The sequence below is a fragment of the Bos javanicus genome, chromosome 9 (assembly GCF_032452875.1).
Source record: "Bos javanicus breed banteng chromosome 9, ARS-OSU_banteng_1.0, whole genome shotgun sequence".
Classification (NCBI taxonomy): Eukaryota; Metazoa; Chordata; class Mammalia; order Artiodactyla; family Bovidae; genus Bos; species Bos javanicus.
The window spans coordinates 65482934-65499212 of record NC_083876.1 but is presented as its reverse complement, the minus strand read 5'-3'; the positions used below and the strand labels follow the sequence as shown (position 1 = coordinate 65499212).

At 39.4% G+C, this 16279-nt stretch overlaps 1 protein-coding gene across 2 annotated transcripts in view; it reads left to right on the top strand.

Moving 5' to 3' along the window:
* The window catches only part of LOC133254002 (cytochrome b5 reductase 4), a 114758-nt gene that overhangs the window by 17982 nt on the left and 80497 nt on the right, over window positions 1-16279 (top strand). For both annotated transcript variants that reach the window (XM_061427925.1, XM_061427924.1), the window contains exon 3: window positions 14715-14815. In XM_061427925.1, coding sequence (XP_061283909.1) covers window positions 14715-14815 — 101 coding nt within the window. The remainder of the gene's footprint in view (window positions 1-14714; window positions 14816-16279) is intronic.

Here is a 16279-nt window from a genome sequence, read left to right as displayed (position 1 = left end):
CTTATCTTTTAAAGAGATTAAGAAAATGAAAAAAGTTACCCATATTTTTACCATTTTCAGTGCTTTTTATTTCTTTGTGTTGATCCAGATTTCCCTTAAAGACTTGACTTTCACATTTCTTGTAGTACAGGTTTTCTGGCAACGAATTTTCAGCTTTTCTTCATCTGACAATGTCATTGTTTTGCCTTCATTTAGGGATGTGTTATCATTGAGTGTAAAATTCTAGGTTCAGCCATTTATCTTCCTCAGCACTTTAAAAATATCACACGATCTTCTAGTTTGCATAGATGAGAACTCTGTTGTTATTCTTAACTGTTTTCCTGTAGGATATAAGGTTTCTCTCTCCTCTGCCTGCCTTTAAAATTTTGCTTTGTTTTTCAGCAGTTTGACTATTAATATATATTTTTTATATTTTCTACTTCAGTCAATGAAGTCACTCAGTCGTATCAAACTTTTTGCAGCCCCATGGACTGTAGCCCACCAGGCTCTTCCATCCATGGGATTTTTCCAGGCAAGAGTACTGGAGTAGGTTGCCATTTCCTTCTCCAGGGGATCTTCCTGACCCAGGGATCGAACCCAGGTGTCCCACGTTGCAGGCAGACGCTTTACCCTCTGAGCCACCAGGGAACTACTTGGAGTTCTCTAAATTAATTTTGGGAAGTTTGGGGCCATTATCTCTTCAAGTACTTCTACTCATTACTTCTTTTGGGATTCCAGTTGCATATGTGTTAGTCTGTATTATCCCATAGCTCTAAAAGGCACCATTCTGTTTTTTCACTCATTTTTTCTTTGTGTTTCAATTTAATCATTACTGTTGACTTTTCTTCCAGTTTACTTATTCTTTCCAGTTTACTTTTTCTTTCTTCTACTGTATCCAGTCCGCTGATTCACCCTTCAGAGGAATTCATCTTTCATCTCTGTGCTGAACATTTATTAAGTGTCAACCTTATTTTCTACTAGATCTTCTCATATATTAAAAGTTATTTCAGTGTCTCTATCTGACAAGTTCCAATATATGCATCATCTCTAAGTGTGTCTGTTGCTATTTTTCTCTCTTGACAGTGGTTTTTATCATTTTGAAAAATGTTTCTTGTAATTTTTTGATTGAGTGTTACACATTGATTATAGATGAAGAGTAGAACCTTAGGTGTTTATATTCAGAACTCATATACCTTTTCTGGTAATTAGGATGAGTCAGTCTAGTTTGTTGAGATAAGTTTGGGGTGGTGGTTACCGTTACCATAGGCGTACCACTGACTTCAGATTCCTCTCGTAGTAGGTTAGTACTACCTTGTTTTTGATGTGAAGCCTTCAGTGTTGGAGGACTTTTTTAGTTGCTCCTGTACCACTCTTTGGAGAAGGCAGTAGCACCCCACTCCAGTACTCCTGCCTGGAAAATCCCATGGATGGAGGAGTCTGGTAGGCTGCAGTCCATGGGGTCACTAAGAGTCGGACACGACTGAGCGACTTCGCTTTGACTTTTCACTTTCATGCATTGGAGAAGGAAATAGCAACCCACTCCAGTATTCTTGCCTAGAGAATCCCAGGGATGGGGGAGCCTGGTGGACTGCCGTCTAAGGGGTCGCACAGAGTCGGGCAAGACTGAAGCGACTTAGCAGCAGTAGCAGCAGCAGTACCACTCTTAGCTGACAGCTTGGCCTATATACTTATGAAGTGTCTCTCATCACATTCTTGCCCCCTCCCAGGGGGAGACCGCTTTTACTTGTTTGATGTAAGATTTAGGTGCTGGAAGGAGTTTTGCAGTTTTCCTGTTAGAACCTCAATCTTAGGCCAGTTCTGTTACCTGAGCCCCAAGGGCAGAGCTTTCTCAGTGATTCTGTCACTTCCCCACTGTCTCTGACTCAGTGCAGGGTTTAAGAATGCAGGGAGATTCTTGTCTGTGGCAGCTGAGCTTTGCTCTGTATCAGAAGGGGAGGAGGAGGAGAGCAGGGCAGAGGGTGTGGGGCTGAGCAGTTTCCCCACCTGTCTTCCAGTGCTAGAAGACATCTGGTTCATATCTGCATAGAATCTGGCCTGAGTGGGCTTTCTGTCCCTCCTCCAGTGTTTGGCTTGCATTTGCCTCACGTCAGTGCAGAGTAAAGGAGGATGTGTGTTTCCTGCTCTTTCCAACAGCAGCTAACCTTTGCCTGCTGTCAGTGCAGGGACTCGCATATGCGAGACTTTATTATCCCTACCCAGCAGCAGACTGCTTTTGCTACCTGTTAGGGTTGATCTGTGACATCGGTGAATTTCTTGCTCCTTCCCCAGTAGATGATCATCACCTTGCGCTCCAGCAGGCCTAAAATGTAAATGAACTTGTCTTGGTTCTCCTGCTCTAGCCGCAAGTCTTAGAGCAGGTACTATGCACCTGGACCAGGTGGGCCTTTCTCAAATCCGCCCTGTTCACACTTTTTCATGATCATCTCATGAGGTACAGGATCATGAAAAAAGAATTGAGTGGGTGCAGAGTCCCCTTGTGTCTGGGCCTCTTGGAGTTTTAAATTGGCATACTTGGCCCTAAAAGAGTTGGTTAAAATTCAGTTTTTATAGCAACATTTCTTTTTTGTTTTTTCTATTTTGGTCATGCTGCACAGCATGTGGGACCTTAGTTCCCCAACCAGAAATCGAACCCACACCCTCTGCCGTGGAAGTGCAGTGTCTTAACCACTGGACCACCAGGGAAGTCCTGGCATCATCTCTCTTTGCTGTGGTCTGTCAAAGGTGATGAGAAGTGGTTCCTGTGTCCCATTTCCTCAAAGGGCCTTGTCATCCTGTGGAATTTAGAGTCCTAACCACTGCACCACCAGGGAAGCCCACAGCATTACATCTTAATTAATCTTTGCAGCTTGCTTGTTTTGGAAAATAGGAAATAACTCAAAGCATAAGAACATAGTTGGCCTTTTTTTTAGTAGCAGGGCAGTTCAGAGCTGGGGTAACTCTCATTGGTAGCCCTAAGGCACAGACAGGGAAATTATCACATGGAATAGGAAAGAGAGGGTTGGAAAACTGATCCTTTAGAGATAGGATGCCTTGCTTAATGCTGTTGTGTGTTGTAAATCAGTTTAAGAATAGTAAAGGTAACTGTTGTTAATAATGTTTGGTCATTATTCTTTCTAGGAAAAGTTTGTGGATTTTTTCCCCCAAATACTCAAGAGTATAACTGACTCCTCAGACTGCTGGTTAATTTTTAATGCTTTTACACATCAATTTCCTTTTAGTTAAATGTCAGGACTATTTTTCCTAGTACTAATAATGTCACATAATAATGTCACATTAGATGACCTTTGATAACTTTGCAGTTGACCTTCTGAAGTGCTGGAGACCTTTATTACGCTCCATTTCAGTTTTCCTGGGCAAACTAAGGCATCCAGACCAGATTATTTTAGCCCTTTTCTTAACTGGGCTGGCCATCATTGAAGTTGTTTGGTGCAGTTTGAATTTCTAAGTTATATTCAGGACAGTTGCTACCTGATTCTCATGTCTCTGAGGTAGTGCTGGTCTCATTTCTAGTCTCCTCACCCCCCTCCTTAAAAATTGTGCAGCAGAACTTGACAGTAAGTACTTAAGATACTATTTTTTCTTTTTTTTTTTTTACAAAATGTGTGTTTATTTATGTATTTTGGCTATGCTGGGTTTTCGTCATGGCACGTAGGCTTCTCTAGTTGAAGTGCACAGGCTTAATTGCCCTGCGGCACATGGGATCTTAGTTCCCCAACCAGGGATTGAACCCCAAATCTCCTGCATTGGAAGGTGGATTCTTAACCACTGGACCATCAGGGAAGTCCCAATATAATAATTTTAATTTTAGAGGCTTTGGTCAAATGTTCTGCCCCTTCATGGTGACAGTAATGGCCCAGAAAGCTGAATGGAAGTTCCATGTGTTCAGACAGAACATTTTTTTATGAATTGACTCAGGGCAGTAGCAGGAAGGGCTTCCCTGGTGGCTTAGACGGTAAAGAATCCACCTGCAATGTGGGAGACCTGGGTTCCATCTCTGGGTTGGGAGGATCCCCTGGAGGAGGGCGTGGCAACCCACTCGGGTATTCTTGCCTGGAGAATCCCCTTGGACAGAGAAGCCTGGCAGGCTACAGTCCATGGGGTTCGAAAAGAGTCGGACACGACCGAGCAACTAAGCACAGTGGCAGGGATCCTCAGCCTCCTTTGTCTAAGTCTTTTTCTTTTAGGCTACAATTTTCCAATCATCTGCAAATGTTCTGCTGTGATGGGTGGTAGGAGGTGGATCCTGGTAATATTTTGACACATGATCTTTTACTTCTTGTTTTCAGTTCAGGCCTCTCCTCCACTAACTGTGCTGTTTCCCTGAGGGTGGTGTATCTCATTGCCCTAGGGAGTAAGCCTACACTTCTTGTGGATTTAGGTAGGGAGGGGCTTATTACTTGGTTGTATGGGATGCAGGAGAGGATTTAAGCATCATATTGCTTTTTATATTGAATTGTAGACCATCCTACATGCTCACTTTCAGAACTACCTGGGGTTTCTGATTACTTCACCTTTTGAGGGTTCTGTTGCACATACTGGCTCCCCTCCAATTTACACATAGGCTTTATTTCACCTTTCTTCACTCTGTTAATTATATTATTGCTTATCATTTGCTTGTCAGTCTTCCAAAATTTAATTGTTGTCTTCTCCTCTTCAAATTTCTGTGCCTCTGTGGTTTTATGACTTATTTATTCTTTGTAGTCATTAGAAAGATTTGAGGAGTGTGAGAGGCAAATGAGTGCTTTTAATCCGGAAGTCCTAAAATACTCTATTATCCAAAACCTTGCAAGCCAACATTCTATTTATTGTTCTTAAATACCAAGGCCCCCAAATGATTTACTTTTAATCATTATGAAATCCATTTGTCTTTCATTACTTTCTTTTCCATTTGTCTCGATTGAAAGTAGCAAGTTAATTGCCTAGTTTTCTAAAATAATGTGCAGAGTTCTGCTCTTGTTACAGCTGATTAACTCCTTTTGGGCTAACAGTCCTGCAGATACCAACGATAAACTCAGGACAACATATTTAAAAAAAAAAAAAAAAGCTATCAAAAAAACACTGGTGAGCAACCAAAAGCAGACAGAAACTAGAGGGTAAGGTTCATCTGTACTTGTAAGAAGGAATTATCACTGGGTGAATTGCCATTTCTTATGGCATTTAACTTGAGGTCATACCCAGTTTGGTACTGTGAAGGGTTACTAAAATTTAGATGTAGACCCCCAGTCTTGGCTTGAAGAGTTTGGAGTTTGACTCCAGTCAAGTTAAATGCCTGCTGAAATAGTCAATAACCTTTGGAGAAATGTGACAGAATCCAGAATTTGGCTGGCTTAAAGAACTAGATGACACAATTTGGAGCATTTGCACTAACTGAAAAATGAGGAATACAGAAAAAGTGATCCAGAGAGGAGTATAAGCTGTCTAAATCTTGCATATGGACAAACTCTGGGCAACCTAACTAAGGCTAAAAGGATTGAACAGAGGTTTTAGTTTTCATTCCCCCACAGGGGAAACAAGAGTTTGGAGTTTGACTCCAGTCAAGTTAAATGCCTATTAAAATAGGCAATAATCTTTGGAGGAATGTGACAGAATCCAGATTTTCTACAACATATTATTTACAATGACCAGAATATAATCCAGAGTTTCTAGACATGCTCAAGGAAAAGGACAACTCTTTGAGATTGACCCTGAGGTGACCCATATGTTGAATTTAGTTCACAAGGATTTTAAAGTACCTATTATGACAATACTCAAGGAAGTAGAGAAACATAGATTATATAATAAATGAACAAATATGAAATCTCAGAAAGTCTCATCATTTTTCATAATGAACAAATGGACTATAAAAAATGGGAATGTAGACCTGAGAAGTGCTATATATGAAGCAAAACATTTTATCAAATAGGCTTAATAGCAGAGTGGAACTAACAAAAGGAAGCTTAGTGAACTTGCAGATAGATTAATAGGAATTATCCAGTCTGTAGAACAGAGAGGAAAATGACCCAAAGTAAAATGAATGGAGGCTCAGGGACCTCTGAGATAAAATAAAAATGTCTAATATATGTTTATTGGCAATTCCAGAAGGAAAGGAATGGGAGAATGGTACAGAAAAGTATTTAAAGAAATATTGGCCAAAATTGGTGAAAGGCCTAAAATTATTAATTCAAAATGAAAGAAAGTGAAAATTGCTCAGACGTGTCCAATGCATTTCGACTCCATAGACAGTACAGTCCACGGAATTCTCCAGGCCAGAATACTGGAGTGGGTAGCCTTTCCCTTCTCCAGGGGTATCTTCCCAACCCAGGAGTTGAACCCAGATCTCCCACATTGCATGCGGATTCTTGACCAGCTGAGCCACCAGAGAAGCAGAAGCATGACAAATCCACTCATGATCAATACAAAGAAAATCACATAGGGGCATGTTATATTCAGACTGCTGAAAGCCAAAGATAAAGAGAAAATCTTGAAAATAACCAGAAGTAAAACAGCTGGACCCTATAAAAAAAGATTGCTGAAGATTTAAAAAAAAAAAAAAATCAACTCTAAATTCTGTATCATTAAAGCTACTTTAAAGATACAAATGAAATAAAGATGAACTTTTTTGGATAAACAAAAACTAAGAATTTAGTATCAGCAGACCTATACTACAAGGAGCTCTAAAGGAAATTCATCAGGTTAAAGGCTAATGATACCAGATGGAAACTCAGATCTTTAGGAGATAGTAACTATGTGAGGAAACAAGGATTAGTCTTTTTTCCCCTTATCTTTTAAAATATACATGACTTTTTCAAGCAAAAACTATAACATTGTGTTGTATAGCTCCTTAAAGTGGCAGGAATGGAATGTAGTAAATGGTTCTTACATTACATGTGAAGGGGTTACAACATTAACTGAAGTAAACTAGTTAAGCTTAAGGATATATATTGTAAGTAAATCAGAAAGTGAAGAGGAACTAAAAAGCCTCTTGATGAAAGTGAAAGAGGAGAGTGAAAAAGTTGGCTTAAAGCTCAACATTCAGAAAACAAAGATCATGGCATCTGGTCCCATCGCTTCATGGGAAATAGATGCGGAAACAGCGAAAACAGTGTCAGACTTTATTTTTGGGGGCTCCAAAATCACTGCAGATGGTGACTGCAGCCATGAAATTAAAAGACGCTTACTCCTTGGAAGAAAAGTTATGACCAACCTAGATAGCATATTGAAAATCAGAGACATTACTTTGCCAACAAAGGTCCTTCTAGTCAAGGCTATGGTTTTTCCAGTGGTCATGTATGGATGTGAGAGTTGGACTGTGAAGAAAGCTGAGCGCCGAAGAATTGATGCTTTTGAACTGTGTTGTTGGAGAAGACTCTTGAGAGTCCATTGGCCTGCAAGGAGATCCAACCAGTCCATTCTAAAGATCAGCCCTGGGTGTTCTTTGGAAGGAATGATGCTAAAGCTGAAACTCCAGTCCTTTGGCCACCTCATGCGAAGAGTTGACTCATTGGAAAAGACTCTGATGCTGGGAGGGATTGGGGGCAGGAGGAGAAGGTGACGACAGAGGATGAGATGGCTGGATGGCATCACCAACTTGATAGACATGGGTTTAAGTGAACTCCGGGAGATGGTGATGGACAGGGAGGCCTGGCATGCTGTGATTCATGGGGTCGCAAAGAGTCGGACACGACTGAGCGACTGATCTGAACTGAATGCCTACAACAGTCTCTTAAAATATAGTGCTAAGAGGTATATTAAAAACCCATAGATGAAATAAAATGAAATTCTAAAAAAATATTTGGTTAGCCCAAAAGAAGTCTCTGAAAGAGGAATAGAGACACAAACAGAAAACTTGGAGGGAAAAAAAAAAAAAGAAAACTTGGGTCTGGGGAAAGAGGCTAATAAGATGGTAGCTCTAAATTCAGTCACATCAGTAATTAAGTGTAAATGTAAATTTTTAATGAAAGAGATTTTCTGTGTGTATATGTGTATCAAGACCCAACTACATAATGCGAGATATGCTTTGAATATAAAAGACAAGAGTTGAAAGTAAATGTGTAGGAGAAACTATACTATGTGAAAAGTAAATATGTGGAATTCCATGAAGGTCCAATGGTTAGGACTTGGTGCTTTCATTCCCTGGGCCCAGGTTTGACCCCCTAGTCAAACCTGGACCCAGGGGTTCAGGATGGGGAACACGTGTACGCCTGTGGCGGATTCATGTTGATGTGTGGCAGAACCAATACAATATTGTAAAGTAATTAGCCTCCAATTAAAATAAATAAATTGAAAATTTTAAAAATAGTTTCATTATTTTATCTCTAAAATAAAATAATGAAAATAATGTGCAGTTTCTTTACTGAACACAAGATGGCAGAGTAGTCACAATACTTGCAAAAATGGATCTGTGCATTGAATACAATGAAATATGCCATATTTTACTATGTGAACACACCTTTTTTCCTTCATTTATTTTAGAGCCAAAAAAATGAACGGTGGTGATTAGTGTAATACATAGGCATATCGCAGTATAGTGTCATAATAGTTTGTACATGTGTGATAAACATTAAATAAATTTTTGTTGGATGAATGTAATGTGGGGCTTTGGAGTTATATTTGTTTTTGAATTTTAAAACAAAAATTATTTTAAAATCTAATTATAAAAATACCACTTTTCCTTAGTAGTGGTAGTTCTCAGACTTTTTGGTTTTAAGATCCCTTTACTCCTTTAAAAATTATTGAGGACCCCAAAGAACTTTTGTTTATGATGTTCATATCTATTGATATTTAGAAACTGAAAGAATTTCTTAATTTAATAAAAAAATAAATTTACTGTATATTATCATAAATAATATTTTCATGAAAAATAACTATGTTTTCCAAAACAAAACACAGTGAATAAGTGGCATTGTTTCACATGTTGGCAGATATCTTTAATGTATGGCTTTGTAGGTGACAACTATATTCTGACATCCCCTTCTGTTTTTAATCTTATGCACTTGTGAAAGAATGAGATTTTTAGAAAGGCAGGCAGCATCTTAATATCACTATGAAAAAGTTTTGGTCTTGGACCACTGAAAGAGTCTTGAGCTGTGGGGGAGCCCCTCAACTGTACTTTGAAACTCCCTGACTTATAGAACAAAGACAAAATGAAACATTATCAGTTACAGTGTGTGGCCTGAGCCATGGGGATACAGTTCCCTCCTCATTGGTGGGCTGTAAAGGCTTCACATATATTGTTACCCAACCTGAAAAATTGTGAGAGCCTCCTCTGGGAGATAGATTAATAGATATAATATATCACTTGAGTCTTACATTGTTCTGTGTTGTCTAGAGCTAGGAGTTAAGAATAGTTTGGAGCATGCTGAATTCCAGTTCTGAGTTCAGTTATTTGAGATATGAGGTATGATTCAGGTTCTCTAGGTGGCAAAACACTTTTCCTCTCTAACCAGAGTTGGAGAAGTGACTAAAAAAAGAGCTCTCTGGAACTGGAAACTTCACCCATTGCTGCAGAGAACGGAAGATGATCTGGCAGTTGAACACAGATTGCCATATGACCCAAGAAATTCAATCCAATGTATATACTGAAGAGAAATACAAATATATGTCCACATAAAGACATGTACACAAATGTTCATAGCAGCATTATTCATCATAGCTAAAAAGTGGAAACAACTTAAGTGTTCCTGAGCTGATGGGTGGATAAATAAAATGTGATCCATCCATACATGGACTATGATTCAGCCATAAAAAGGAATGAAGTACTGATACGTGCGCCAGCATGGATGAATGTTTAAAATAGTATACTAAATGACAGAAGGTAAACACAAAAGATGACATGTTGTGTGATTCCACTTATGTAAAATGCCCAAAGTACGTGAGTCTAAAGAGACAGAAAGTACCTTTGTGATTACCCAGGGCCAGGGAGGATGGGAGAATTGCTCCCTGAAGAATGTTTCTGCATTTTGTTAAATTGTGGTATGTATTATATGGTCCGTGACCCCTATATAGGGACTCATAATTTTTCACAGTATCAGTATCAAAAGCTTGAAGGGAGTCTCCCCTTTAAAGAACTGATGAGTCTCTGTTTGTTTGTTTCCATTTTAAAATTTTTTAAGATCAAATCATGAGACTTCTATAACTAGTATCTCTTTTATCCTTAGCTCCTAGGAACTTCAGAATCACTTTTAATTGCTTAGTCATAGTAATATTGTTAGGTTTGGCAACTGGTATGTTTTCTGTTACACTTTTTAAAATTTGTACACACAAACTTACACAAGCTTGAGATTAAAGTATTATGATAAGACGCCCATAGTAGCAGTTGGGGTTTAAATTACCACAAATTTAAATGTACATGAAAAACCAGAGGCAGTGTTTGCTAAGATGGAAGAGCTCTTTGCATGTAAAATGGCAACATCAGTATTCAGGTTATACCTGAAATGATATTGAAATGTCTCCCATCAATAACGTTAAGCTAACAAAAGACATATTAATACATCTCTGGTCAATAAGTTGTAAAGACTGTCATTCTGTGATTGATTTGATAATTTTGAAGTGGCTAGTTTTTATTCTAGGAACTTATGTGAGAGCTCAGAGTTCCAGATATATAACATAAACAAGATAATTTCGTTTGAAAATGTTAGAACAGATACTGCCAGTGCATTGCCTAAAGAGGTCAGTGTAGCTGTTTTTCTGAGTGTGCTTCCAATTGCACTGCAGCTCTGCTAGGCTGAATGAGCTATAAAATGTACCCCCTGAATGTTGCTATGGCATTTTTATTGGTATATTTAAACATTAAAGTATATGTTCCCAATGGAACTGATTTAGTTTTAGTAAGTGACTCCTCCTCCTCTTTTTTTCTGCCCCAGCTTCACTGAGATTTGACCTATAATATTGTGTTAGTTTAGGGTGTACAACATTATGCTTTGGTATGTGTATATGTTGTGAAATTAAGTTGCTGTTCTTCACAGTAGTCAGCCAGTCCATTTCTTCTATCTACTCCTGGTTGGGGTTTAAAAAACAAAATACAAAAAATAAAATCTCAGCACAAAGGAGGGGATAGACAGGTAGGTAAGTCAGTAAGTAGCCTCCTTAAATCTCCCTCTACCACTGAAAGTCATCCGTGTAAATAATCTAAAAGCAACCGTTGGGCTATGACTAGAGGATCTTGGTCTCAGCCGAGTTTCGCACCATTTGGGATTGATATTTCATGAATCCCTTCCTACCCATCCTTGTTCTTAATGTTATTATTAGGATTTAGGTTTTGCAAAATTTATTAGTAGCCTAGCATTAATGAGATTGTATCTTGGGGTCCATAAATACTATTCATTTATAGTTAGAGGGCAGTCAGCTGTGTAAATCTGCCACACCTGAACAAAAAAATAGAGCTTTAGAAAGACATTATGTCATTTTAAAATTTAGAAAGTTGCAAAATTCTAAAAGTCAAGTGGTAAGAACTCATGGGAGACAAATCTTGCACTTTAGAAAGTGCTATTTAAAAGTCATGCAGGGTGCAGATTTGTTATTGTTTAGTTGCTAAGTCGTGTCTGACTCTTGGCAACCCTATGGACTATAGCCTGCCTGGCTCTTCTGTCCATGGGATTTTTCAGGCAAGAATACTGGAGTGGGTTGCCATTTACTCCTCCAGGGGATCTTCCTGACCCAGGGATTGAACCCAAGTCTTTTGCACTGCCTGCAGTGGCAGGCAGATTCTTTACTGCTGAGCCATCTGGGAAGCCCATGGTGTAAATAGAATACAGTAAAGCATGAAGGAAAAGCATAAAGCTAGGTTCTTTGTGACTGTTTTCTTCTGCCAGTCAGGGGTCCAAGTTTTAGTTGGTAGGAAATGCTTTTGAAAAAAAAAAAAATGGAAAGAGATAAGAGGGAAGAAGAAAAAGAGGGAAGAGAGTCTCTGAACCAGGGGAGATGCATTTTAGGACAGGTTTGAAAGTCTCATAATTAGCAAATTACTAATACTGCCAAATGTGGTTGGATCTAACATTTCTTGGGCTTTAATTCCACACAGTGAGGGATTTTATAAGCATTCCTAGTTTTGTCCATTTGAAGGGGATGAGAAGTTCTTCAGGTCTGGAGTCCATCAAAAAGGAGGGTAGATTATGAGAGGATGAGGGTTGATCTAAAGAACTGGGAGGCAGTCAAGAACACATGTGGGAGATACAAGGCTCTCTTTGCTGATCAGGGACAGCTGTTAAACTGCCTGGTCATCTCTCTGCTGTTGCTGAAACACATGGATTTCCATCAGAAGATTAGATGATCGTGTGTTATAGATTTCATGTTCCTGAGAAACACTAGAACTCTGAATGTTTGGAATGCATTCTCTGTCTTTAAAAACCTATTGGGAATAACTCTGATCCTAATCATTACTTCCTTGGACTGCAAGGAGATCCAACCAGTCCATTCTGAAAGAGATCAGCCCTGGGATTTCTTTGGAAGGAATGATGCTGAAGCTGAAACTCCAGTACTTTGGCCACCTCATGCGAAGAGTTGACTCATTGGAAAAGACTGTGATGCTGGGAGGGATTGGGGGCAGGAGAAGGGGATGACAGAGGATGAGATGGCTGGATGGCATCACTGACTTGATGGACGCGAGTCTGAGTGAACTCCGGGAGTTGGTGATGGACAGGGAGGCCTGGTGTGCTGTGATTCATGGGGTCGCAAAGAGTCAGACATGACTGAGCGACTGAACTGAACTGAACTGAATCATTACTTCAGACATTTGTGGTCTGTGGGACTTTGGAGCATTAAACAATAGCAAAAATTCCTTCTAAATTGGCTGGGAAAGGTTTATGGGGAAGGAGAGAGGAGGGTGCTCTACCAGTTTCCCCCCTACCCCCATTTTCCTGACTTATTTGGAGGACTGTTGAAAGAGAGATTTTGTGAATTTACCTCTTTTTGTTGCCTAAATTTCCTTTAAGTAATTTTATAAAGCAATTCAGACTGGCTGGTTATTTTCCAAAATTAAATTGGTGGGGAAACTGCAGTACCCTTCTTGGGTTTGAAATTTAACTACTTCCCTTCAAAGGTGATTATATAGGATGAACATCTTAAATTATCTGAGTTTATTTGAATTCATGGAAGTCATTACATAAAGAAGGATTAGTCCTGGAAATAAGAAAACCAGTTGTTCTCCTTGCACTCTTGAGGTGTCTTGAAAGGCTAGGTTTGTCTACTATCTAGTTTTCAAATAAAGGATTAAAAGAAGTTCACTTCCTTGGGAAGGCTATTCAGTGAGCTCTTCTCCTCTATTTGTTACTTCTATTCTTCCTTCTTCTTAAAAGATGAAAATGTACCAGAAGGTGGACTCCTTCCAGGGTCCAGGAGTGGACTCTTGTCTAACACTTGGGAATGAATCGTCCAAGGAGATACATGTACTGACAGAGCAAAAGACGTCATTGGAAAGGGGAACCTGGGCGGGAGAGAGCAGGGTGAGAGAACCCAGGAGGACTGCTCTGCCATGTGGCTCACAGTCTCAGGTTTTATAATAATAAGGTTAGTTTTCCAGCTTGTCTCTGGCCAATCATCTTACTTGTGCCTGTGATTGCATCTCTCAATCAAGATGGTTTCCAGTGCAAGGGTTTCTGGAAGGTTGGCAGGTGGGTGTCTCCTTACCCCTTATGCTCTCTCCTGAATTCTTCCAGCTGGCAGCAGTTTTGTCAGTTCTGGGTTCCATGTTGTGAGATAACACTCAAGCGGTTATTATCCTGCCTGGCCATGGCAGGAATGTTTCTGTCAATGGTTTCCTAACAAAAATATAGTTAAATATATGAACAGATGAAATAAGTATTTGGGGAAGATGAAAGAATTCCTAAGATTTAAACAGTAATCTTGGTTCCTTGAGCAAGTGCAGAAAAGAACTGCTTGCTTTCACAGAGTGTGCCTCAGTGACCCAGTCCCCATCTCTCATCCTTTGCTGAGATGATCGATTTATGGATGACAGCTCCATTCTTTTTCATCAGATTCTCCTGCCAGGGCAATAGAGGATGATGTGATAATATGAGAGAGAGAGGTTGGGGGAGAGGGTTGGGAAGAGAGAGAACTTTTAAAATATTAAATTCAGTGTTGCATGATTTTTTGTGTGTGTTGGGAGGCAGTTCTTTTATAGGTCTTTTGCACATCTTGCAAGCCGAGGCACTGACTCTGTCTTATTCTAGCCCCCTTTTCAGAAATTTTTGCATGGTGATCATCCTTCAGTGGTACAGGTAGTGTTTCCTTCTAGAGCAAAGAAAGGAGAGATTTGTTTACTGTTCAGTATAAACAGAGATCATGTCTGCCTCCAGAACAAAGGGCAGGTGCATTTACTGCCCCTTATAAAAGGTTCGGGGCTTCCTATGCTCAAGGTTCCTTTTCCATCATGCAGCACGTTGAGTGTACAGCTGCTTATCCGGCCCTCTTCACAAAGCTCTGTGGGAACTGGGGCTTGGGAAACTTACGTAGGTGCCGAATTTTCTAGTTACTGCTGCTGATGTAAGTACTCAGCTATCCTTTGTCTCTAACCTAGGAGTCTCGTGTTTTCTGTCAGGACCCATGAAACCAGCAGCCTAACTTGTTAGCTTGCAAGTATGGTGAAACCTCAGACCCTTTATATCCTTAATACTTCTGAGTAACGGTTTGTTAAGTGGGAGGTATTTGGAAAAATTTATTAAAACATCTACTTTGTACACCTACTTTGTACAGTTTTTAAGAAGTTCATTTAGGGTATTATTTCTCCTTATTTGATGTAGGCTTTGTTTATAATGTCAGCCCATATATGGAGTATCATCCTGGTGGAGAAGATGAACTTATGAGAGCAGCAGGATCAGATGGCACTGACCTTTTTGATCAGGTAAGGTGCTGAAAGTGATCATTCTATCCTAGTTGGGACCACACTCTTAGGTTCAGTAGTGTGGCAGTGATAGAAAGAAAATAGTGGCATAAATTTCAGATGTGTTGGCTTGAATTTTGAAGTGTGGGAAGATGCTCATAAATAGCAACTGCTCATTTAATTTGCCTATGCATTAGGAATAGAAATTTGCCTTCATCTGACAAATGCTTTATTTTGTATTTTAGTGATGATTAATAACCATGTTGTAGTACTGGACTTTACCAGTTGAGATACCTGAACCAGTTGAGTTATTTTTAGAGTTGTCTTCTGAACAAATGAAATTTAATTTCTGTTCCTTTTATGTTCTCATCCATTTGGAGATTTATTTTTTTTACCAGGCTACCAGAAATACAATTTGTTTTGTATTTTAATGTACTTACACGCACCTGCTTAAATAGCCAAATATCATTTGCTATTAATGTTTTTACTGGCTTGGAAAAAAGTCATTTTTGCTTATCAGTGATACTAGGATTCTCCTTGGGAGGCTCTTATTGCTAATTTAAGGTAAATTCCCATTGTAATTTGGTATTGGTTATCTGCTAGCAATGCAAGTGAAATAGAAAACTGTTTGGGAACATTTGCCAGGAAAATTTATCTACCAGATTTTCATCTCTCCTGTGTGTCAACTGGAAAAAACAAACAAAACAGTGTGAGAATTGTGATTAAGTTTTATTGGTGGCAAAATGAGAGCTGTAGTCTGGGAGACAGCATTTCAGAGAGCTCTGAGAAACTGCTCCAGTGGGGTTGCGGGAGAGGTCGTATGTTTTTAGTGAAGTGGGGTACATGTAGTCAAGCTCATATTTCATCAGAGGCTTGCTGTTAGTCACAAAGAGCAGATGTCACTCTTAGTGATTTTAATGCTTCCTAAGTGTGAGAAGATGTAAGAATTTAGGCTCATAAAATCTTCTCTTGAAAACGTCTAACTCTGTGAAGGCCCTTTTTGCCAGTTTTTACCGGAACACAGAGTGTCTCATTTTTGATCTGTGCCCTGAATTCCTTTCAGGGATGTTGAAGGTCAGTGGCTGCAGTGGCTGGTGACTTCATCTTTGTAGAGGCAGATGGCAAGAGACAGTTTTTAGTTGGCTCCTGTAACCTCTTGATGGCTGAATGTACTCTGCCATAGATGAATTTCCAGTAACATCTAGTCCTGTTTATATTTCTTAGTGTCATGTGATTGTAAGGACCTTATTTAAGCTTGTTGGGGGGAAATCATAAGAACTACTATATTGTTAAGTTCTTGAGCAAGTTCTACAATCCTTTTGTTGACAAAAAAAAAAAAAAATGCACTCGGGGCATTATTGAGAACTATAGTCCAGAAGCAGCCTGTCAGATAGCTTTGAGAAGGTGTTCCCAAAGAGATAAGGGAGAAACCAGGATTTATAGGAATTTTTGCTGGGGAAAAAAACATCAATTGAATATCAAAAG